The sequence below is a fragment of the Anas acuta genome, chromosome Z (genome assembly GCF_963932015.1).
Source record: "Anas acuta chromosome Z, bAnaAcu1.1, whole genome shotgun sequence".
In the NCBI taxonomy this organism is placed as follows: domain Eukaryota; kingdom Metazoa; phylum Chordata; class Aves; order Anseriformes; family Anatidae; genus Anas; species Anas acuta.
The window spans coordinates 68,700,676-68,724,891 of NC_089017.1; the positions used below are offsets into that span (position 1 = coordinate 68,700,676).

The 24,216-nt window shown below is 40.3% G+C and overlaps 1 protein-coding gene across 3 annotated transcripts in view; it reads left to right on the forward strand.

Moving 5' to 3' along the window:
- The window catches only part of PLPPR1 (phospholipid phosphatase related 1), a 129,555-nt gene that overhangs the window by 42,711 nt on the left and 62,628 nt on the right, over positions 1-24,216 (forward strand). For 2 of the 3 annotated variants that reach the window (XM_068667035.1, XM_068667037.1), the window contains exon 2: positions 17,084-17,192. In XM_068667035.1, the coding sequence (XP_068523136.1) occupies positions 17,130-17,192 (63 nt within the window). In that variant the 5' untranslated portion in view covers positions 17,084-17,129. Of the gene's footprint in view, positions 1-5,662; positions 5,684-17,083; positions 17,193-24,216 lie in introns of those variants that run through there. The other variant, XM_068667038.1, reaches the window with a different exon arrangement.

Here is a 24,216-nt window from a genome sequence, read left to right on the forward strand (position 1 = left end):
TGTTTGTGTTATGTTGATGGATGCGTTAAGCAGCATGGGTCAGTGTCAGCCAGGCACGGAGCCCAGCTTGGACGCTGGCTTCTGAGTCCCATTGCGTTTTTGGGGCTCTGCTTGACTGGCAATGGTGAATGGGTTTTGGACCTGCTTTTCTTCTATAATTTTTTGGAGCAGGTCGCAGTTTTAGATTTTCCACCTCAAGATTTTTTTTCACCCTTCTAAACCTTCTTTTAAGTCTTGGGAAAAGTTAGTGAAGTTCACAGTTCTTTCGTTTCCTTTTCTGGGTATTTTGTGTCTCCAGATAGGTTCTTCACTTTCTAATCAGCTTACATTTTCTATTTGAATGAAACCATGCTCGCAGTGCTCTGTGGCAGTTAATGCGTACTTTTCTTTTCAACCCTTGTTCTGTTATTTCTTCCAGTGCTTTCCCTGCCTGTCTCTTCCACACCCCACTTGCTTCCATTCATACTTTCTTCATGCAAATCCTAAAAGTTCTGTTGTAAATCTCTAGCTTTTTGTAAATATTCTCTGCTGACAGGTCTCTGCTTGACCTTGATGCCTGCAGAGATGAAATCAATGTCACAAGAGTCAAACCAATCCAAGCACTCAGACTAACTTTGTTAAATCCATTAGTCAGTGTGTTAACCTGGAGTTCACTCGTGGTTTGGCTACAAGACTCACTTCTGTCTTCAGTAAAAATGTGCAGTTGTTTCCTGTGCTGCCCTGAGTGCCCTTAATTTGATTTGGGTTAGTGGTAGTGAATTATTTTGGCAGATTACCTCGACTGCAACAGTCTGCTAGATTAATTCAAGCTACACAAGGTACATGGAGAAATCCAGACTTCTGTTAGTTATAGTTCATTTCTATGGCCTATGTGCAAATTCAAGTGTGCTGGCAGAAACATAGATATGGCAATGTACACAACTGAATATGCTGTGTAACTATTCTGGCATGTTTGTATCAGTAAAATTTCACTTTCATTGCTGTGACAGTATGGATGGTACCATGAAGGACAATTTAGACATGGTCTAAGAGTGAAGTTGTGCATATGTTTTGTGTCTGGCAGGTTCAGACTGCAAACTTAGAGTCTGAGGCTTTGTTCAAAGGAAGACAGCCTGCTGGTATCATTTGTGTTGATTTTTTTTAATGGTATTTTCACATGAGAATGCTCAGCTAAAATTGTGATAGCGCTCTTAGGAGGTCATCTAAGGCAGCTATATGTAAGCAAATATTTTCCCTAAACTATTGCTTTTTAGGCTGTACAGAGTAGGAACTTCCTACAAGAAGAGTCCTGAACAGAGAGAAATATAAATCCACTTGACTTTTTAGTTGCCTTTTTCTATCTCTTATAAATGCTTGCCTGGTGATAGAGAGCATGCCAATTTAACAGTGGAATGAATTTAGTCCTCTGACAGCAATGACTTGACAAAAAACAAATAAGAAATCCCACACACCTGAAGTCTCAGGCAGCCACTGGCAGTGGCCAGACTGTCCGCACAACAGATGCAGAAGTTGTGGAACTCCTTCTTCCAACATCTCAAAAGTTTTTCTGGGTTTCTCTAAGTCCTACTATATCCACAACTGATAGGGAGAGGATCATTTTCAAAAGCAGTCTCAAGTGTTAGATTTGGACAGTGAATCTCTAGATGGCTTGTAATGGTCGTGGTGCTCATTTTGTCTTGCAGTTTATGTGGATACTGCCATGGTGAAAGTATTATTCAGAAAGGTTTGTTTGTCTGGTGTCCCATGTTGAACAGCTGCCAGCAAGAGATGCTCAAGAAAGGTGAAAGAATCCTTAACAGGCAAATGTGGGGTAATCTGTGTGTCCCTTTTTCTGTTTTTCTGCCACTGGCTCTCATCCTGATCTCCAGTTGCAAGAAACAGCTAAAATCCCGAAGCCGGAGGCTTACCCACCATCTTAAATTTTTTATCATCATCTGCATTAACTCTGGATTCTTAATCACCATATATCTATTTAGCCACCTTTCCAAAAATCTGCAATGCTATAACATATTATGTGGAGCGTTTGGGGCAGGGTAAGCCCTTCACCTTTGGGTTAGGTAAGATGATATCTCTTACAGCCCTTTCAGCTTTCTAAGATTGATGAAAACATGGTTACTTTTCATCTGTTTATTGGTATGTACACTGAGAGTTGAACAGATGTCCACACACACCACACCACTCAAGTTAAAGATGGGAAAAGGTATTAGCTTGTACATATAAACAGCCATTGACTTGGTGCAGTAAGTTTAGTCTGGTTGGCTAGATGCAGTGCCTGCAAGTGTGCTGAAGTCTTTCTAAAGCTCTACTTGCTAGAAATCCATGGTATATTAAATCTGATACTTCATACAACGTCTCTGCCTTGCATTCCATCCTGCTACCTGTCATCATCAGCAGCACGCTAAATACTTCCTTGCTTTTGTGAGGAGGCTCATCGTCGTTTTGCATCTTGGGGCTCAAATCCGTCTTTGCAAACGAGTCCTGAAATGAAAAGATCCTTTTGCAAGTAACTCTCAAGAGAGTGGAGCTCTAAAGCAATTTATACTTTCGAGGTACTCGAATAGCAGTATCATATGTTCCTCACTGCTTGGGGAAGCCGGCTATATTTAGCCGTCGCAGTCATTCTCTTCTGAGCAAATACCTCCTGTTGTGATAATCGTTGTATTGCTTATCTTGGGACTCTTTTATGCCAATCAGTATTATTGTGAGCTTTGCTCCATGGGACCAAACTCATTACAGCGGATCTCATCCTCCCTACTGTCATCCATCTCTGTGTCAATTTCCTGCTGATTTATTTCCTTTGTGCCAGGATGTGCAGGGAGGTGGGGTTTGGAGACGTTCCAGTTTTACTAAGAGGTACAGGTAAAAAAGCTCAACTGCTTCATACAAGCAGGCTTCCTCGGGGTCCAGTTCTTATTTGTCAGCACTGAGAGCATGGTTGCACACTCGTTAATGCCAGATCAGTGCGCCTTGTGCTGCCAAGCAGTGGTAAATTCATCAGGGTGGGATGGTGGGCCTGTGACTGTGATTCTGCTGAATTTGCTGCATGCACAGTCTGGCTTTTACCTGTTTTTTTGGAAGCTGCAAGAGGTCAGACAAGACTCAATTCAGCACACGGCTTGCAAACGTGGAGTTAAACAGTGATGCTCTTTTGAATAATTTCCAATTATAGCCATGCTTAATACCTGAACAATGCATTAAGACACAGAGCTCTGATCCAGGAATTGTCACACTGAAATCTGAATTTGTAGTGACACCAAGACACAGTCCTAGCTGCTGATGAACTCTGTTCTTTATGGGAGCTTTACCCCTGCCTTCAGTAACTGATCAGTTAGCTCAGTAGTGCTTTCAAAAATTCATCCCTGACCATTTTTATGGCAGCTGTGCTCTCTGCAGAGCTCATTAATGCCTCTGGCTGCAAGAGGAGCAGAATCATCTCCCTGTGGATGTACCTGTCATGGGCAGTGGAGGGCAAGGAGTTGATCTGTGTCTGGCTGCTTTTAAATGATGAGCTGTTGGGACCAGCTGTGAAAGGAACGGGTCACAGGCCTCTTCTGTGCCTGATCTGCAGGGCTTGAGAGTGTTTTTGCAACGCTGCTGTGGAGAAGTGGATGTGGGCTAAAGCAAAGCAGGTTTTGGAGGAATGAGGGTCAGTGCCTGGTCTGTTGGCCAAGCTGCCAGCCTTCGCGTGGATGGTAGTTGCTGCTTTCTCAAGCAGACAGGTAACATATAAAGATATAAGCAGATACATGTAGATAACAGTGGCTTGTAAGCAGAGCAATGGCCGTATCTTGATTGATGCCTAGATTTATATCTAGGATGGTGCAACACTGCCTGGCCGCACTGGCAGCTCTAAGAAGACCTCTGTACCTTGAATTTGGAAGCTTGCTCACTGAGCTCCCTAAATGTTCCCTTCCTTGGTTTTCATTGGAAATGCAGGAAGAGAATGAGGCTCTAAAGGCTGCCTGACAGGAGACAAGGCAGTTAGGATGGAAAAGTAAGGACTGAGCACACCTTCCTGCAGCAGTCTCAATACTGGTCTGGGTGTTGCAAGTCCTGAGAGAGAAGGGTGTAGTCTGCTCAAATAGTGAAACTGACATGAAAATGTCAAAAGCAGCACTTGGGTGATATAATGCATAATCTCTTTGAAAAGGGTTTTTTGGAGGATGAGGGGTTGGACAGAGGCCTGTAGTCTGACTTAGGTCTACCCCATCCTCTACCCAGATCTTCATAAGCCACAGAGCTCCTGTTAATGAGTTATTGGGAATCTTTAAAGTGAGTTTTGGAGCACCTTTTGCTGTGTAAAATTGAAAGCTGAAGAAGAAGGGATGAAAGGGAATCAGACGAAGTTGTCACAAAATTATCACTGTGATCCCAGGACTGTAAACAGGCTTGACCCCAAAATTAAGTCTTTTAAATAAAAAAATAAGTGCACTGAATGACTTCTTAAATAAAAATGAACTATTTTACTTTACCATTTCTGCATGAGAAAATGTTGTGCAAGCTTCCACTGCAGCTTCTCTGTGGGTGGCTGTAAGAGCTGGGTCAGATGTGCCCCTGCAGCCACAAATCATCGTTCTGAGGAGGTGCATTGGCTTGTGCAAGCTTAAAAAGAAATACAAAAAGCTGAGAAGTTATGCAGGAAGAAAGAGTATGCCAAATGAAAGTGTATTTGGGTCAGAAAAGATTGTCAGGGGTCTCTAAAGCAGGGTGTAGGCACCCCAGGGGATGCATAAGGAAGTCTCCTGGGTTGTAGGAAGAAAATATTTTCTACCGCTTGTACATAAAACTCTGGAGAAAAAAAAAGAATGCTTATTTCATCTTTACCTCATTATTTTTTAATTTGTTTTCCTGCATAACATGCATGTATCATTGCAGTAGTCCAAGCATATAATTTACAAATAAATGCACGTGATAGTCAGAGGGGTGCAACATGTCAGTACAGCACGGTGCCTGTGCTCAACACGGTGCTTGTGGGCGGAACTTTCTCGCTGGGGTAGTGCCTCAGTAAGTGTCAAAGTGGGCATTTTGGCAGAGATTTATGCATGAAAAGAAGTAACATCAAGTGCACCCAGCCTTTTGGTCTCATCCTACGGCCATCTCTGATCTTTCTGGGGCTCGTGCAAAATTAGTCTCTGGACACCGGGGAAAGCCTGCAGTTCTGATCAAAGTAAACATTGGCGAGAGTTAAGTTCTTAGAAGGTGATGTGAACTGCTGTGGCCATTGATACACCAGAAAATACTGGTTAGCAAGGTGCAGACCGTGCTATCTGCAATTAGAACAGCTCTTCCAGGGAAACAAATAGTGAAACAGGATGAGAGGTAAAGACTTGACTACGGCAGGAGCAAACAGAGAAAGAAGAGGTGCTCATACAAGGAGCAGAAGCCAGGGTGCTGTGAATAAGGAGGTGCTGCCAGGGCTGATCTCACAGGCTATGAGGAACAGCCTGGGAGCAGCTGCAGAGCAGGCAGTGGGCAATATACATGTACACTGGAAGTGCTTTAGCCATAACCAGCAGTTTGCAGCAGAGCGGGCTGCTGCAGAGAGGGTGTGTGAAGCACGGCGTGAAAGAAGGAGTTTCTAGCCTGGTGTGAGCCCCAGGGCAGGGAAACAAGGAATAGAAGCATAGCGTCCGTGCCCCTGTAACATCCCCAGCATGTCTTCTGGAAGGTTTTGGAAGAAAAGGTAGAAATGTCTGCAAAGAATATCTGTTTGTTTTCAGAGGGGAATCAGCTAGACTAAAACAAAGGAATCAAGTGGAGCAAGTGTAAATGATACAAGTGTGGAAGTAGTTTATGTTCTTTACAATCTTTGCTATTTCTGTCTTCCATAGCACAGAAGAATATATAACCCACTCCAACGCTGTGGATATTAACTTGTCACTTCTTAGCTTTGCTTTGACTGTTTTTCTTTTGTTTGTATTATCATATATAAATATATTTGAAGAGAGTCGTGCAATAGTTTTTTGGATAGGTCAGTTGTCATTGCTGATATGACAGCAAGAGAGAAACATGAACAAACTAAGGGGAGACAGAAAAGTGGGTATAATTTAAGTGCAAGTTGATCTCAAAACCAGGAGAAAAGCTTCTTTTTGTGAGAATAAATATTCTATTGTTAATAGTGATCATTAATACCGGTTTATTATGATATGAACGCAATGTATCACATGTAATCTAAAAAAAAAAAAAAAAAAAAAAAGTTTGAAAGTCCTTGTGTATACATATCTATAAAGAAAAGAAATTTTGTACGTTTATAAAACACAAAGTTTATATCACTGCAAGCAGTAATAGTAAATCAGCTAAGTCTAGAGTGTTTCCTATGGTAAACTTGATTTTTAAATGGATTGTGTAAATATAGCTTTACAACATTGTGATTGGGGTGACTACATCTTTTTATGATATATTGGGGATTTTTCAAAACAGGAATGCATAAGTCAATGGCTCTTGGGCAAAAAATAACAGATGGTGGAAACTAGTTCCCCTGCGATGCAAAACGCTCTATATGCAGTGTTCCAATTTGCTGGAGAGGATTTTTTCATTTTTAAAGGGCTGATGAAGTAATTCTAGTAAATTAGAATAGTAGTATTTTAGAGGTACATCAACAATGAAAAGCTATTAAAGAAGACACCGTGTTCTTCATAGTGTTTTTAAAGGGATGCCAGCAAACAGCAGAAGGCAAGATAGGCATGTTTATGTGCAATTGTCAGCTTTTAGTGTTCAGATGACTGTTTAATCATAATTTGACCACGTGCAATTGTGAATCTGTTCTGCTTATTTCCAGTCATCATCTGTGATACACTTCGTAGGTTCATGTTGTTTTCGAGTGCATACCAATTTATATGCTTGTAAGTGTCTACAAAGTATACAATCCGCTAATTTACTGTGTATAGTTTAACTGAATGCAATTTGAACCACACCAGACTCTAAGAAGTAACATTGTGGTCTCAGCTACAGGAATTGAGTTTTTACAATACTTGCTTAGTCTTGCTGTCTTGGCCTTGAAGGGTGAAAATTAATGCATTTTTTTTGCCCATAGAGTGCCCTCTCTTGTGCTTATTAAATGCCTGGTGTTTACTACTAGCTCACCACGATTTTGGTTTGAAATTTTCAATGCAGCATTCACCTAGTTTAAAAAAAAAAAAAAAAAAAAAGGTTTGGAATTCAATCAAAATATGTGACTCACCTGATTTTATTTCCCTCCAGACTATCAGCCTTAGGTGCCCTCTGTTCATTCTGTTCATTCCTGTGCTCATTGATATTCCCACTGTTTCATGCTTACACTATGACCTGTGTGAACACTCCAAAAGCACTGGTTTCCTCAACTCTTGCAGTAGGAAAGTGGAAGGAGAGAGAGGGGTATCTGGATATTTCCTTGGAGATCTCCATCTGAAGCCTGAGAGTCACTAACACCATTCACAAGCCTCTTCTTCAAACAAAGGAGATGGATATGCCATCACTTGCTCTGCAACTGGCAGGTGTAAAAGGGAAAGGGCCGTTTGTTTCTTCTCCCTTCAAGTGTCTGACAGAGCATCCCATAGACTCTTCTTTCACCTTTGCCAGCTGGATTGGTTGGACTGCTTGGGAAGGACGCCAGTGTGCAGTGGTGCCAGGTAGCAGGGATATGGGCAGATCGGTGCTGGGACTGGTTGCATTAGATCTGTTCCAGTGCATCTGTTTGTGGCAGCAGGGAAATCCCTGCTAACCAGTTCACTTCCTCCTGCAGTTGAAAAGCTGCAAAAACAGGGCATAACTCTGTTCATGGTTGCACTCAAATGTGTGCTGGACTGTGTGTTGTGGAGCAGGTGAGAGTAGAGGGGGAAAGAGGCACTTCTTAACACTGGGGAATAAAACCACCTCTGTATAAAATTATATCTTGTTATCCTACATTCAAACAGAAATTCAGAGCTGAGAAAATCAGAAGTGATCCAAAAATATTTGAGGGAGAAGCTCTTCTTTAGACATCATCATGTTTTTCTGTCAATGGGCCATGTTTATAAGCTTTGATTAAAAAATAAATAAAAAATGAAGCTGTTCAGACTTCTAAGTCTCATCCTCACCCTGATCCTCCTCATTCCCTTGCCCATGTATAATTTACACATGTTTCTGTTGAGCTTGAAGTGAGATATTTATGTGTTCTACCTGAATTTCACTGGGTAGTTATTTTTAATTACTTCTGTCCATATTTGGGACTGAGGAAAGTGTGTATGGTTTGGTTTGGTTTAGTTTGTAATGGTTTCAGTATGGTTCTGGTCCTCCTGTTGTGGGTGGCACTGTGACCTTTGGTGACCTGCTTTGTTCAGCACAGCATGAAATCCTGCAAATAAGAGGATGAGTTGCATCATATACTAAAACAACCCAATTAAAATACAATGAAGATTTTAAGCAGGGGCTTACTTGGACTTAGGCTCAGCAGGGTTGGCATATAAAAGGACTAGGGAGCATCTATTTTTGAAATACATTTTTAATATTATGATTCCACAAATTACTTCTGTGCATAGCTGTGAAACCCTCTTACAAAATAAAGACCATTTATTTGTGGTTTTGCTGGCACATAAGCAACCAATGTTTGTGTTTTTTTTTTTTGTTTGTTTGTTTGTTTTTTTTGAGTAGCTAAATAAATTTCAGTGGGACTGTTGACAAATGGTGTTGCAGAAAGGAAAAAAACAAAAATAAACAACAGTAGATGTTTTCTGGAGTAAAATATGTATTTATCTGAATAAGGGAAGTTTCTTTGGACAATTTTTTCTTCATATTAAAATCTGTTCTGCAAAATCCTGAGAAATCTGGGAGGGGAAATGAGAAATATTTTCTGATATCCCTTTATTATAGTAGACAGGATTTTCAGGCTTGTGGTTTCCCACCACCACAGAGTTCGAGACTGGCTTCATGCATGCACTCTTTCCTGTAGCAGTTTTCTGTCACACATTCAATTGTCCTCTACTTTTGCATTGTCACCCTCTGTATTCCACAACCTTGTTTTCTTTTGCTTTCTTCTTTCTCTTCAAATTCTTCCTCTTTTTCCACCTGTTATGACAAAAGCCTAAGGAGCAGGCAGATCTGTCTTTTTTTCCATTGAAGCTGTCCTGGATTTCCTAAGTGCCTTTCAGTGCTTTGCAAGGAGAGGTACCAAGTGCAATGGAATTGTTTCTGTAGGCTGAAATTTAGTCACAAACCCTTCATGTACTATCCCAAAGATCTGGGAGGTCATAGTTTAATATTTGCTTTCCAGCCTGAGTCTTTGTAAGATTGCCAGCTGTAGACAAAAAGTGTTCTTGACTATTTTTTTTTTTTTGTAGGCTGTACAAATGAGACACTGAAATTAGAACTCCATACAACATTTTAAAACCAGTGATCAGCACAGATCTAAGCAGAGAACCCACGTCTTGTGCCCTTTATTAATGAAATCAATCAACTGCAGTTCTAGGTCTTTAATATGTTAATTTCGTAACTACAGACTGCTATATTTTCACTAAACAAATCATGTTAGTTATCTTTGGAATTCAGAGTTCCTTATGTCTACAAACTGTTATCTTATTGCTGACAATACCTGCCATTTTATTGCTATAAATGTCCTTAGAAATTCATGGAGCTTTAGCCAGTTAGAAGTACAAGAAATTACCAATTACTTTTTGCATTTATTCAGAGGAGTTTACGAGCCCAGTTAATGTGAATCAAGATGAAATACCTTCAGGAGGATGAGTAAAGGCCAGAAATAATATTTTTATTTTGCCCAAGATAATGCATGGCTGTTCCATTTAGATTCACTTGAAAGTCTGAAGGGATGAAGTGAGAGCTAGAAAATTAGCATTTTTTAATTAATTGAAAGTTAGGAGTAGGATCAGTCTTGTTAATTGCATGGATAAATTCAGTGAGGTTTGTTTTGCAGACTGCTCAATATTTGTAAAGAAATTCCTAATGAATCTCTTCATCAGGTTTCTACTTCATTTATCATGCATTGCTAATCCTTCCACAAGAAAGGCAGAAGTGTTATCAGCTGTAGCAGGATAAAAGTTTTATTCATGTGGTTTGCTGATGTGATATCACATTTTAGTAAGTATTATTCAAAGTAACACCGAGTAAATGATACACTAAGCATTTTGGCAAGGAATTCACCAAATGAAACAGATCAACTGTAGTGATACTTGCAGACCTGGAGGGCAAGGAAAGGCATGATGGTTGAAAATAAGGTGTATGGTCATTTCGTTTGGCCTTCTGGATATTAGCATGCATGTACCTGCTATTTACCCAAGTATTGGGTTCTACATAGGCAGCATCTGTTCTGGGGTGAAGCATAACCCTGCAAGAAATTCCAGCCCTGTGGCATGGATGTAAATTTTGTCCTTATCTGGGATTTCACTTTCCTGCCTGCAGTGGGAAGTTGTTTTGAGCTCTGGCTTGCTGACATACCACTTGAACTCTCTTGAAGATGTAAGTGGTGCAGATCCCTTACCAGATAAAAGCATATCAAGTTTATACTGCTGCTTATCACTTAGGTATTGGACAATTTTCTACATGAACCTTGTAGCAAGCAAAAATACCCCTGAAGGAATTCTTAAAATTTCTGGTACTACTTCCTTTTGTAGATCAAACCCTGCTTTGGGTTTCAGCAGCATGTTTTTAAGAGATTGGTAGTTTATGAATCCTGGTGACTGTTCCTGTAGCTGTCTTTGTAACAAGGTATTGTCAGTTTAAATATGTAGGTGATATTGTTTGGTGTAAAATGGTTTGCTAATGAGTGCACATATCTTAAAATGTTACCTCTGCAAGCATAAAAGGGACACCAGAGAAACTGTTCTTCTGGTTTAATACTCAAATGCTGCAAAATTGTCTACTGTGATGGTGAACATGTGTGGGCTTATTTTGTGTATTGGTAGCAAGTTTTTTTGCTCTTTTACCTGCTATCTTTAGTGATATAGAATCTGTTTCTTATCATTGATTCTGTAGAGAAATAGGTAAGAGCACTTTCACTAACATGACGTTTTATTTGAATGGCTGTAGCTTAAGTATAAACCAGACATTTATTCTCTTAGGAAAATTTAAAGTATTTTTTTTATTCTGTGATGAGATTTAGATCCTATGCACTGAGCTTCTGTTTCATCTATTCATCCAATTTTCTCAGTGTTCTTGCAAACTAGGAAATTGGGAGTGCTACGGGATGCAGATGCTTGGCAAGTCTTGAAACTTAAAACACACGTTCATTTATGATCAGCTAGTAGGCAATCTCTCTGTTAGCAAGTAAAATTTAAGCATGACTCAGACATGCTAGTCAGGCTGTGGCCGTACACTGTCAGCAGTCTGACAGCACATTACTGCTTCTGGTGGCTCTTTGCCTCTCAAGAGCTCACTGATGATGGGAAGCTGGAGCTCAGTGGGTGTCTTCCCCTTTGTCCAAGCTCCACACGTCACCAGTGTTTACATACACTTTTCCACAGACTGAGTGCAGTCAGATCCCAGTGATTGCTTTCCCCTTTGTAGGTCAAAATCAGTGTGTTCTGGCTCTTTGAGACAGCAAATTGAGTGCCAGTTGTCTGGTACCTTCTAATAGTTGCAGAGGTGGTGCTGTTACCTTAGTTTTGCTATTTTTTATGTGCTGATATCAAACCACCAGTCTTGTGGTATGCTTGTCTGCCTTGCATCCAAACCAAAACACAAACAAGTCTCTATCCTCACAGAGTTTAGATTTTGGGATGGTTCATGCCACCACACAATGTTGTAAGTAAATACAAAAAATATCTATATTTTAGCCGAGAAAATATTGAACAGCCATGACTGTCTTTTGAAGGTAAATCTTACTCTTAATTCCTTAAGCCCTTTTGTATTCATTCATTAGGTTTATGTTGAAAAGAGCTTTGGGAAAGATTTTTTAACCCTCTGTTATCCTGTTACAAACTGGTTAAAATTACATGCATGTTCATTTTGTGTTTTTTTCTGGGGACAGTGAGGTGCCTTTGGACGTGTCTGGGGTGAAGCTGCGTAGAGTGGATGTGAGGCTGCCACAGACTGATGTTTGGTCAGTGCTTGTGCAGAGTTGTGATGTGTTTTCTGTCATGTTTTGAGTCTCAAAACTCAGGTTGGTTTCAGTAGCAAGCCAAGGGAAACCTGTACTACTTAAATGCCCAATCAGAACTACAAAGTTTTTGTGCAGGAATTGTCAAATACATTTGAAGTGTTCACAGTCAGGTGGATGGAGTGCTTGACAGGAGCCTGAGATTCATATATCTTGTTTCAACTTAGACTTTGAGTCATTGTGTAACTTCTCGCCCCTTCCTAGACAAGGGGACTTGCGGGATGTTTTGAGTCTGAGTGCCCAGGAGGGAACCCGCTCCCTCAAGTCCATAAGCCCACCTGTGCTGTGGGCATGAGATAAACGTGCCAGTGTTGGTATGTCAGGGCTAGTGGTTGGACTTGATGATCTCAGAGGTCTTTTCCAACCTAAATAATTCTGTGTTTCTGTGTTTCTGGGAAACTGCTTCAACTCTCTCTGGCTCTGTTGCCCCACAAGAAACAGAGGACTCTGCTTTAGACTCTCTGTAAGAGTCAGTGTAATAAGTAATGCTTACAACAACACAGTGCTCCGCAAAGGCTTGGGTAATCATCTTGAGCAGTGGCATTAGTTTGAATTTGTTTTCTTAATTGAATGGGGGTTTGACATACACTGTTTCATGTTTCAGTTGTGCAGATTGATCCTTGATGGACTGGCGCAGAAGTTTTAGTGATTTTTTTTTTTACTTGTAAACAGAATCCTTATTTTAATGAGAATGAAGATGTTTATAATTTGAATCCAATTACCCACAGAGGGCTGCTAATTGTTAATGCAAGGTTAAACTAATTTACAAACCACCAAATGCTTGCATTTTAAGTGTCTCTAATTTTGTTGTGGAAATACCAGATCTGTGTTCTCCTTATATAACATTTTAATTTTATTTTAAAACAGCGTTAGCTGCTGCTGAAAAGTTCATGAAACAGACTAGATTAAGAAGGACAGGAAATGCACTCTATTTTTTTGTGCATTGTCACATCCTGGGATCAAGTGAAAAGTGGATCAGTGGTAGCTCTCCTCACCTCATGTCCAAGCAGATTTGGGCTTCTGCAGTGAAGTGATGTCCAGCACATGTCAGTGGCTATACTGGTGTCTTAGTTTTCAGAGCAGATCCTGCATTTCAGGCTGGCAATCTCAGCTAATGTCAAAAGAAACATGAATTGGTATTGATAAAACGAGACAGGTTGAAAACTGTAATAAATGGTACCTGTTCTGGGATTTAGCTCTCCTGCTTTTTGTGTTTTCCACTGTTGCCCAGGTACTCGTTATATGCTGTAAAAGTACATAAGGCCATAATATTAATTCTCACCTACACCGGACAAAGCTTAAAAAACCTACAGGTGGCTTCTGAGAAACGGACTTACAATTTGTTGATTTGAGTGCTGGTAACACGGAACAATGATGAGGTGTGCTATGTCTGCTGCAGGAGCTAAACCATAAAGACTCAGCAAATGCTAATTTACCCTAGATATATCCTTTTTGCTGTGTGCCACATGCTCAAATAAAAAGCTTTAGAGCATACCTGAATGGGGTTTTTAGAAATTCTGCTGGTTAGTAACCTGTAAGAAAAGGCCTTTTTTAGAACATTTTTCCTTCCTCTGCTGTTTGACTGTCATTCTTTTTTTTTTTTTTTTCTTCCCTGGATGGATCCCAGAGGCTACAAAATCTCTTCAGCATGAGTTCTTCTTTCTTTGCTGTCTTTTTTAGTTAATTTTCAATTCACTTACGTATATTCCATGTCTCTGCTTGCTCTCCCAGGAAATGTCAGACAATAACCTCCTGCGCTGTAGTTCAGGGGCTTTCTGAAAATGCGTGTAGGGTAAATGGAGAAAGATGAGAACTACCTAATGCTAATTAATTCACAAATGTAATATCTAATACATTGTTTAAAGAGGCATTATTATGTCTCATAATACCAGAACTCCAGACTATTAATATTACCTATACTGGGGTTCCTAATTAGTTGGATTAGATTTAACCAGTTCTTTGCAGTGCTCATGTGTCAGGTGTTAAAAGGTCACAGGGTGTGGGATCTAAAATCTTTCTATAGATTTGTTAGCATGATTTCCTTAACAATTGAGTTAAATTGATTAAAAAAAAAAAAAAAGTAAAAATAAGAAGTCAATACCTGATGCTGATATTATAGCTATTATTTCCTGTTGCTTTGGTAAGATACTTGGTACTGTGAAAATGTGTCCAGTGCAGAGATACTCATGGATTATAAAATGGGACAGTCACCTAAACACTTGTTTTACATCTTACTACGATTGCCCCATTCTTTCAGCAAAAGTGCATTATCTCTGACTGCCTGCAGACTGAAGCAGCAAGGGATTGCTGTGGTCTGTGTTTCACAGTCCTCTGCATCCCTAGAGGACTCATTGCCAGCTGGAGAGAGACAAAAGGTAATGTGCTCCCACTAGGATGCCACTGCTCCTCCCCCTTGCCCTTCTGGAGACTGAGCTGATGAAAAGACCTGCTACGACAAACACAGGCTGGCTGGGAGTTTTCCCACAACGTGGGAATTAACTGGCCTGATCAGGCAACTGTTTGGTTTCGTGTTGCTCATGTCTGACACAAATGTGTCATCACAGAGAAGCTGACATGCAAAATGCTGTCCCATAGGAAATGCAGTTTTTAAACCAGTTTTTCACAAAAAGAAAGAATAGACATGGTGGTACGTATTTATGACATCAGGAGCCCCCTAGCATTCAATTAGGCAATTTTATATGCCTACTAAGAACCTTGAGCTTCTCTGCCAGTCTGTGCAGTTGCTTCATGCATCTGTTGAGAAAATTTCTTAAATTCCTGGGTTACTTGCAGCACTCTGCTTTTGTTAGGAACACACAGCAATCACAGCTGTTGGAACTGAAGGCAGGGCTTTATGTCATCAACAATGTTATGGAAAATCTTGTTTATTTCAAAGCTTGATCGGGGAAGGCATTCATGAAGGTGCTATGGCATTAACATCTTTACACTAAGCCATTTGAAAAGCAGGATCTGCAAAAAAGGTGCTGAAAGTCTATCCCCAGGGCACAAAAAGAGTTTAGTACAGTAAATCTCTGTAAGCGGCTCTAACTGTTTAACCTACTATTCTACCAAGCACCATGTGTTTGCTGGGTTAAAAGCAGAGGCATGTGGCACAAGAGCCATCAGTGTGAAAACTGTTAAAAAAATAGTGATTGGATTTTCTTTTCTACAACTCAAATCGAGTTGGATTAGCTTGTCTTAAAAAATATATATATTAATAATAATAATAATAATAATAAAACAAATCTCTAAGATAAAACCCATTTTACCTCCTAAGTAAAACTGAAGTGTGTTTCGAAAAACAGGCACTTTGAAATTCAGAATATTTGTATTTTAAGAACTGGGATACAGTGTAGCATGGGAGTCTGGAGCCCGTCAGAGGTAACATGTCCTGAGTATTATGTGTTATCCAGAACTGCATTTTTTAATGGCTAAGAGTTCAAGAAGCCATCTTAGCACACAGTGTGGCTTCATAGGAGGCAGTATAGCTGTGCTGAGCCTAGAACCACATTGCCAAAACCTTCATATATGTTATGTATTTTACAGCTCCAGGTCAAATTATGGAAAGCTGAGATGAAAAACATACTAAGTGGTTCATAGGCAGCAAAACTAGAGCCTGCATCACAGTGACATGGAGCTTGGTGCTGGCAGCAACGTGGTGACAGCTGACCCAGCTCCACAGTTCATAGCCTCTGCTGAGCTGCATGCTCTGCTAATTGCTGTTTTTTTTTTCCCAGTTCCCCTGCTGAGAGCTGGTGGGAAAGCACTGACAGGCGTTGTGAACCTCACAGGCTCCATATGCCAAGGCCTGTTGTCACCCTGACACCAGTGAGGCAAAAGAGCTGGAACAAGATGCTATGCAAAGCATATTCTGGAAAACACACCATTTTTTGCCTTCTTCTTGCCCCATGGCCCTGGCCCACGGAGATTCTCATTGTCAGGGAGTTGGTTTCTATTGGAAATGAGGTTGGGCCTGCCTGTACGTAGTTCAACACTCAAGTTGCCTTGTGTGGAACCAGGAGCTGGACTCAGTGATCCCCGTCGGTCCCTTCCAGCTCAGGATATTCTATGATTCTGTGAAATTTGTGCTCTTTCTTGATGTGCTCACATTTAAACTGATATCAAATGATTTGCATCTTCATGTGTGTTTCACATACCTGGCAGCTACACGCTGCTTTTCCAGACCTACTTCCCTCCTAGCCTAGGTCACTAGCTGTTCCTCTCTCTTAAATTGTTTACATCAGCTTCTTGGTGTGTTACCTCGTGTATGCACAAAAGCACACACATTCTCAGTAAAGGTTCTCTGTGTTAGTCTTCTGTTCTCTCCTTTCCTACGTTTTGTGCTGCAGAGATTAAATGTCTTGGCGCAGAGTGCTACAAGACTATGTTAATTAACGTAGCCAGTAGCCTGCAGTAATGCTAAATGGATGGGGGGTTGTGAGCTAATGTGCTAATTTATAGCAGGCCAGAAAGTCTTTATAGTATTGGCCCAATCCTTCACTGTATTCTTGTTGTATATGCTTATCTTTTGGGTACATGAGCCATGTTGTCTTCTCAAGTAGTTTACATTTCACGCAGATAAACATTGATCATGTGTACAGTGAATGTATGATAAGCATGTATTTTAAAGTGCAAGTTCTCAACTCAATTACCACCACCTCTGGATTCAAAATACACTGTAGGCAGGTTAGTAGGCTGGAAATGTATTTTACAATATGTTCTGGTGAAGAAGCCTTTGCTTGAAGGAGGATTGTTATTCAGGAAAACAGTTGTATCCCTTGTTGCTCTTTGCTCTATTGGTAATGTGTTTGTGATCTGTCTGTTACTTGCTTTTTTTGCTGCAGAGGGAATGCTTTCTCACATTATTTTGTACTGCCACAAGCTAGACCTTTATGCTCTGTTTTGTCTATATCTATGGTCTGATGTGTCAGTGCTCCATGTTATGAACCTTATTATGTTAAATGTGGAGTTTGAAAAAAGACAAAACATACTGAAATACCTTCATCTTTTCTTTTTCAGAATAATACATTTTTGAACGGTGCCTCCCCAAGAAGTGTGATGAGCAATGGCTTTAGGAAACAACACCCAGAGAAGTTACTCCATCATCCCCTGTTTCATCTTTGTTGAGGTGAGTGCAGCACTCAGTTGACTCAAAAAATAAGCACTGGGCAGAGAAAGGCCTACACAGAAGGAAGCTCTGCCCTGCAGAAGTTGAGCCGCTTGTTGGTCATATTTTTTGTCAGGATGAATGCTTTCTTATTTGATAACCTTAATACCCAACATCATGCTCAGTAGCATCGAATCCCCCTGAAAACTGTCCTGTATGACATAGGTATGACACAGGTATGATCTTACGTAGATGAAGATGAGGTTAGGTCTGAAGTAGATGCCATGTTTTCAACTTGCCTCCATCCAATTTGCTGGCTTTTCCTGTGGTTTTTGGTGGAGAAGGAGATAGCCGCAGGTGTAGGTCAGCAAGTGACTACTCAAATCTCCTGTTCTCTTCAGACCGGCTACCCTAAGGTAGCACAAGGACTAGACATTTAGATAAATGTCAGATCTCACAGTCTAATGGTTCGTACGCTTAGGAAGCAATGCTCAGCTCCATTTTCAGTTCAGCTGCAACATAAAATGTAGGTGAGGCAAAATAATCCTTCAAGTTTGATGAAGGAGCCAGCTAGCACAAGGTCTGTGAACTGATGATCAATGAAGTTACAGGAGTGAATGTTTCCACAATGGAATATGGCTCTACATCTTTGTTAGGTGTAAGTGTTTTCTTTTTAAATTAGCTCATTATTTTACTCTGTAGAATCGACTTTTTTGTGTTTCTTTTCATTACCCTAACACTATCAGACTGCCCAAAATCAATATTGAAACCAATAAATATTCAACTGGTATATAAAAGGCAGTGAGGGCTTTCTCAGCAAGGGTGTACCTCTGGATTTGCAGGGAAGGTGAAAACTTCTACCAGATTTTGATAGAGATTGACATACCTGCTTGTGACCGCCTGTCCATAGAACTACCTCTCTGACATAGATTTGATGCAATACTCTCCTTTTGGTCCTAATTATGGGGTGACTCACGCTTATTGACAAGAGAACCACTGAGAACAGTCAGTAGACTAACTGTAATGCTGGATGTCCTGTAAGACTTGCTTCATTCCCGCTGAAATCTTGGAGAGGTTCTGGTGTGCTGCTGCAGCAGGTGCAATGGGCATTGAAAATGGCTGCTTTTCAGAGCTCCTGCATGCTGATCTTACCTCAGGGAGATGGAAGAAGCATGCACTGATATCCAGGACCTCTCTAACCCTTACCTACCTGGAGTCCCCTTCTTGTAGGATCTTCTTCAGACAGGAGATAAAGTTTCCTTACACATATTCTCTACTTTCTCTACTACCAGCTTAGCCCCAAAAGCAGTCAGAAGATCCATGTGTGCTTAGTCTGAAGTCAGTAGTGGTTTTCTTTTTGACCTGAAAGGGCTGTGGTTAGTCCTCACTTACAGGAGGAATCTGACCGATTGGAAGATGAGGATGAAGGAAAAGCATAACAAAGAGTGGTAAAGCTTGGCACTGCCAGATGCAGCTGTCACAGTTGCTGTTGCGAAAAGTGGCTGTTACCCGACACTACATAGGATCCTTAGGGATCCTTGGATGAATGAGGACTGATCATGGCTTTGCAGTTATAATTACAGATTTATTATTGCACCAAAAAAAAAATATATATATATATATATATATATATATATATATATATACATATTTTATATATATCTTGATATATATATATATCAAGATAGTTACACAGTCTTTTCAGTTACACTTAGATAGACCCTCTGCAGATTGGGTCATATTAGAGTCATAGAATCACAGCACACAATATGATCATAACCTAGATTAAGGCTTTACAGAAAAGATGTGAGTCAGTCACTCACTCCTCGGAGGAAGAAAACAACAGTAGAGATGTCCCTGGCCACTGGGGAATCGCATGTTTTGCCATCCAGCAGCAGTTCCAGTCTAAGTCCCACTCAGTCTGTAGCTGCTTGATTTTACAGACAGTGCTCCCTGTGCCACTGCTCTTCCCTGTTCCAGGACGGGCGTCACCATCCTCTGGCCACCCAGCACCTGTGTATTGATAACACTGATGGGTTTAACCACCCTGCCAATCAGTGCTCCCCCTACCCTCTCAGTGGCTCAGCACTTGGGTCTTGATCTCTTTATCACTATGACTGTGGGTGTCCCCACACACAGTGGGTGCCAGAGAGGGGAAGAGAGAAGCGGGCAGAGGTGTTCACTGACAGCCCGCTTACATATTGTGGATATTTGCCTTATTGCTGGTTGTGCTGACCCTACTGCCAGGGGTCAGGAATAGGGAGTACCAGTCACACCAGCTGAGCCTTTCAGTGCTTCATAAGGATTTGTCATTGATATAATGTCCAGCTTTCTGGGGAATCTCTGCCTCCCTTTCCTGAGGAAACTGAAAGGCTCTTCTTACTGAGAAACGGGTCACTAGTTCATCCCATCAGCTAGAGGAAGAAAGGTTAAAAATGGTGAACAAACAGCAATAAGCTCAGAAGAAACACAATGAACACCACCAGAAATAAGATCTCTCAAATTTATTGCCTGAAGCAAGCTGTTCTGAAGATTTTTAATCCTCTAAATGTAAGAATGATGAGCCCAGTTGACAGTGTGTGACAGAACTATAAATTGTCCTTCCTGTAGACAAGACTGACATGAACACAATAAATCATTTGACAGGAGGAAAAGATTTCTTCACCCTCCAAGTATACTTTCCTTGTCCTTTCATATATTTGCCTTTGTTATTAAAGTGTAATTTAAAATGAAAAATCAGTCAGAATCACAGAGGTAGTGTCCAAAAAGATGTTCTCTCTGCTATATTGGGTGAAAACATGTGTTTTCCCTGCCTTTTTGTCCACGGCATAGATTTTTAATGTAGCACTGTTGGAACTACACATTCATAGACTTTTATCAGGCATTGTAGCATTAAACAACAGGAAATCTAATTTCCTGCAGGGAATGCAGAGATGATTGATAGTAGCCATTCTGTCTGAAAAGCCCCTGTAAATCTTAAAACACACTGAGAGCACTTTTCATTCTGCCACATGCCTGGGACTGAGGAATTCATTTGAGACGGGCTATGCCAGACACAAAGCCCTGTGCAGTATTACCTGACCTAGGATAGTCCCCATTTTTGTTGCTTTGAAGGCCAACATGAGAATTGGTACGCTGCATATTGCTTGGCTCCTGTGGCTAAAGGTGCATGGAGGACAGCTAAAAATATGTTCCCTGCTTTCCTCATAACATTTTTCCATGGTGAAAACAATCTGGCATTGACCTCTTAGGTGATCATCAGTAAGAAAGGAGGTGGCCAGGAAATATTTTTACAGGCCTTTTTCCCAGAATATGCGGCCTCGCCTACCATCTTCCATAGAGCATGCTCCTTTAATTAAAATTTTTGAGATATTTGCTGTTAAGAAAAGAGTGGCATTTTCTTATCTGAGCCTTGGCTGTCATGTCAGATGCCCTGCTAGTATATATTTGCTAGCTCCCCAATATGCATTGTGCCTTTAAATAAATCGTGGTGGCAGAGGTGGAAATAATGTGTCACAAGCAGTTTGGGCATTTTAAATACAATTAGGCTTCAATCTGTTTAAAAGCAACACTTACTATTCTAGTGTTTATTCAAATTGGTGTTGGAACTAGGTGATCTTCAAGGTCCCTTCCGACACAAGCCATTCCATAATTTCCATTTTTTTCCTTTCCATTTTCCTCACTCCTAACTAACTTGTAGCAGTTAGTTATTATAAAACCTGACCTGAAGATGAATGGCTCATTATAAGAATTTACAGTCCATGTCTGAGTCTACAAATTCCTTTTTATATTCAAAATATGAACTTTTTAATAATAGCTTGTGAAGTCTAATCTGTAATGACAGAAATGGTAAATGAACATTCTCAGTCCCTAATTAGAAACACAATGTCACATTAAGTATAGATTTAAAGGCTAAATACAGAATCATTAAACTAATTTTTAGCCACTTAGCAGATCTGAGTCCCTCTCCCAAATAATGCATGCAGTTTTCCAGATGGTCCTTTATTGTACTGTAAGAGGTATCATTGCAGTCTGACATTTGTTGCCAAATGTCCATGATGAGTTGCTATACTATGTTTTCTTAAATGTGGAAGCAAATGATTAGGAAGTGAAAGAGACTGATGCTCTCCCCTGCCTTTTGAGCATTTTTTGCAGTCAGAAGCGGTGAAGGGAGACTTCAGGAAGGCCTCATCCAGGCATGACTCCCATGTAAGATGCTGCAACAAGATTGGAGCAATTTCATCCCTCAGCTGGTAGTCACTGCTTTCAGTGGTGTACATACTGCTGAGAACCTGCTCCACAAGGACTGATGCTGGTAGCTGCTGAAGGCTGTTAAATACAAGTACCCTACTCCACAGTGCCCTACTCCAGTAGCTTCAAGAGCCCTTTGGGGTCAATGATGGACCCAGAGCATGCAGCAAAGGCTGGAGAGCTCTTAGCTGTTTGTAGGCCATGGATCTATTTTAGCAAGTGCAAATAGTGCACAGCAGCTCATCTGAGGGTTTATTGATGGCCAGAACTAATCTCTGAAGTGATCTTAAGAGTTGTAGACAAGTGAAAAAAAGAAAGTAGGAGAGGCAGCATCCAGAAAGCAAGGAAAAAAAATCTCCTTCACACTATACTTTTTTCACATGCATTTAATTTACAGGGGCATTTGTTGCCAAAGCTCTTCGTGGGGTACCTCCCTCCTTCACCCTCTGGAACATGAGTGAAAAAGTTGTGTCAGAAACATCTCTAATGATGCTTCAGCATAGCTGTCTCATCATTTCACAACCCCACCTTGCAGGGCTTGGCCCAAAGATTGCTGTTACATGCCTTCCATGGTGCTCAGAGCTGGCATTTGTGCACCTGGGTACAGGTGGATGATGGTGAAGAAAGGTAAAATCACAACTGGTGGGTTTGTTTTCAGTGCCCCGATTCTCTGCAGGCAGGGAATGCATCATCAGAACAGCCAAGCTATCCTTGGATGTAGGCAGTTACATCAGTAAGCAGAGAGAAAAGGTGTTGAGATGGGAGAAGTGCAGGGCCTGGCAAATCCCAGTTCTCTTCCTGGGGGTTGGTGAGCTGCCAGGAGGTCTTGATCTAGCAGTGCTTTCCATGCTCTCTAGTTCTTCTCTTTTCCTTCTCATTTTGGGTGTCAGCTTTCTAGGGCAAAACTCATGCTAGATGGGTATAGGAGAGTTGAGTACAGTCTGGCTTTGAATTTGATGAGGTTAAAGTGACTTTTTTATACTTCTACAGCATATTTGATGGTCATCATAAGAGACGGGGAATGTAATGCAGTGTGACAATTGTATCTCTTAGTAGATATTGGAGGGATATAGTTAGATACCATGAGTAAGCAGCATCCTCACAACTTTATGTGTCTAGGCATGCAAAAGACTTTTCAGACATTGTGTCTGTGTGACTGGTAGTTCTTAAAGAAGTAATAAGCAAGCAGCACCTAGTTGTTGTTTTCTTTAAATAAGACCTTCTCAGCTCTTGTGATTCACCAGTGGCTGTGATTATAATTGCTCTCAAGATAATAAAAGAAGAAATTTATTCAGGAATTTCTGCTGATGTGGCACTTTCTACTTCCTTTTTCCTCTTCCTTCTCTCAGTGGTTTGAGGGCTTGAGTTGTTTTAGGGTGGGAGTTATATGAGGATTACTTTTCTAAATTACCCTTTACTTCTAAAGGGTGCATCAGAGGTGTGCCTTCACACATGAAAACAGAGCAATTTTGCAGCACCAGATTTAATTAAATTGTCTTAGAATGATCAAAGAGTTACAGAATACCAAGTGACTTTAATATGACTGATGTGTGTGTCACATTGTGCTTTTTTGTGGATTATTGTAATCCTGACATTGACAAGGTAGGTTAGGGCAGACTCAAATAATCAAAACCATCAAAACTTGAAACATTGGACTCTAATCTGAAGATCCTGCTTTTTCATGCTAAATCCGTTGTTCTGCCCTCAGGAAAACTTTTACAGACAAAGTAGAAACTGTTTCTTCTTGACAACTCAATATATGGTGCATTGAAGAGAACTGAAGATTTTGTAAGAAAAATCCCTTCTCTCTCTCTCTCTCTCTCATCATAAAGAAAAGAAAAAATATTGCAAAATACAAAGCTCTAGTCTTATACGTATTCTGAGGCAAACTTTTACTTGAACTGTAAGTGTATTACAGCCTCATAGGATCTTTGTTTCCACAGCCAGTAGGGCAAATTTTCCTTTACTTTTTTTTTTTTTTTTTTTTTAATTTTATTTTTGGACAGATTGAATCATGTTCAAATACCAGTTCTAACTTAATTTATTAAAAAAAAAAAAAAGAGTTTTAATTTACAGAGGCATAGAGGGAAAAAAATGTTCTCTTTCTCTGCCTCTGCATTTTCCTGACATTATTCCATGTAGTCAAGCCAACAGCTGAACTGCTCTTTAGCAGGAGAATGCCTTCAATACTGAGATCATTTGTGTGACACAAGTACCTCTTGAACTCCTGTTTGTCATCAGCATCACATCAGGGATTTGGAAGCTATAAAAAAAAATAACTGAAATTAGAACAGTCATGACATATGAGGCACATTTTTTAATTCTAATTTTTTGTTTAGGTATTGTGAAAACTCAAAAAATTTTTGCCCATTTGGGTGTACCAGCTGGTGCTCTCTATTTTTTGAGCAGAGTGTTTGGGGACGATAAAGAAGTTCTGCCAGAATTTACCAGTACACTGTGAAGAGTCTTGTTCTATGTGCTGTGGTCCTTGAGGCAACATTTGTAAGAGGCATCAGATATAATGTGTTTTTTAAAAATAAAAATACAATTTTTATTTCTCCCCTAAGAAAAGCTTACTGATTGTATGTTAAGATTTATCTTTAATGCAGATTTATCTTTAATAAATCATAGCATTAATGATATAATATATAGTGCTTAAAGGACATATGATCATAGGATCACAGTTTTGGATAGTTGAAATACAATTTTCAGTTTTGGCAAGGTAATGTCCAGTTCTCATAGGAAGCACCAAAAAAATCTAAGCAGATGTTTGATGGCCATCTAAAGAGGTATC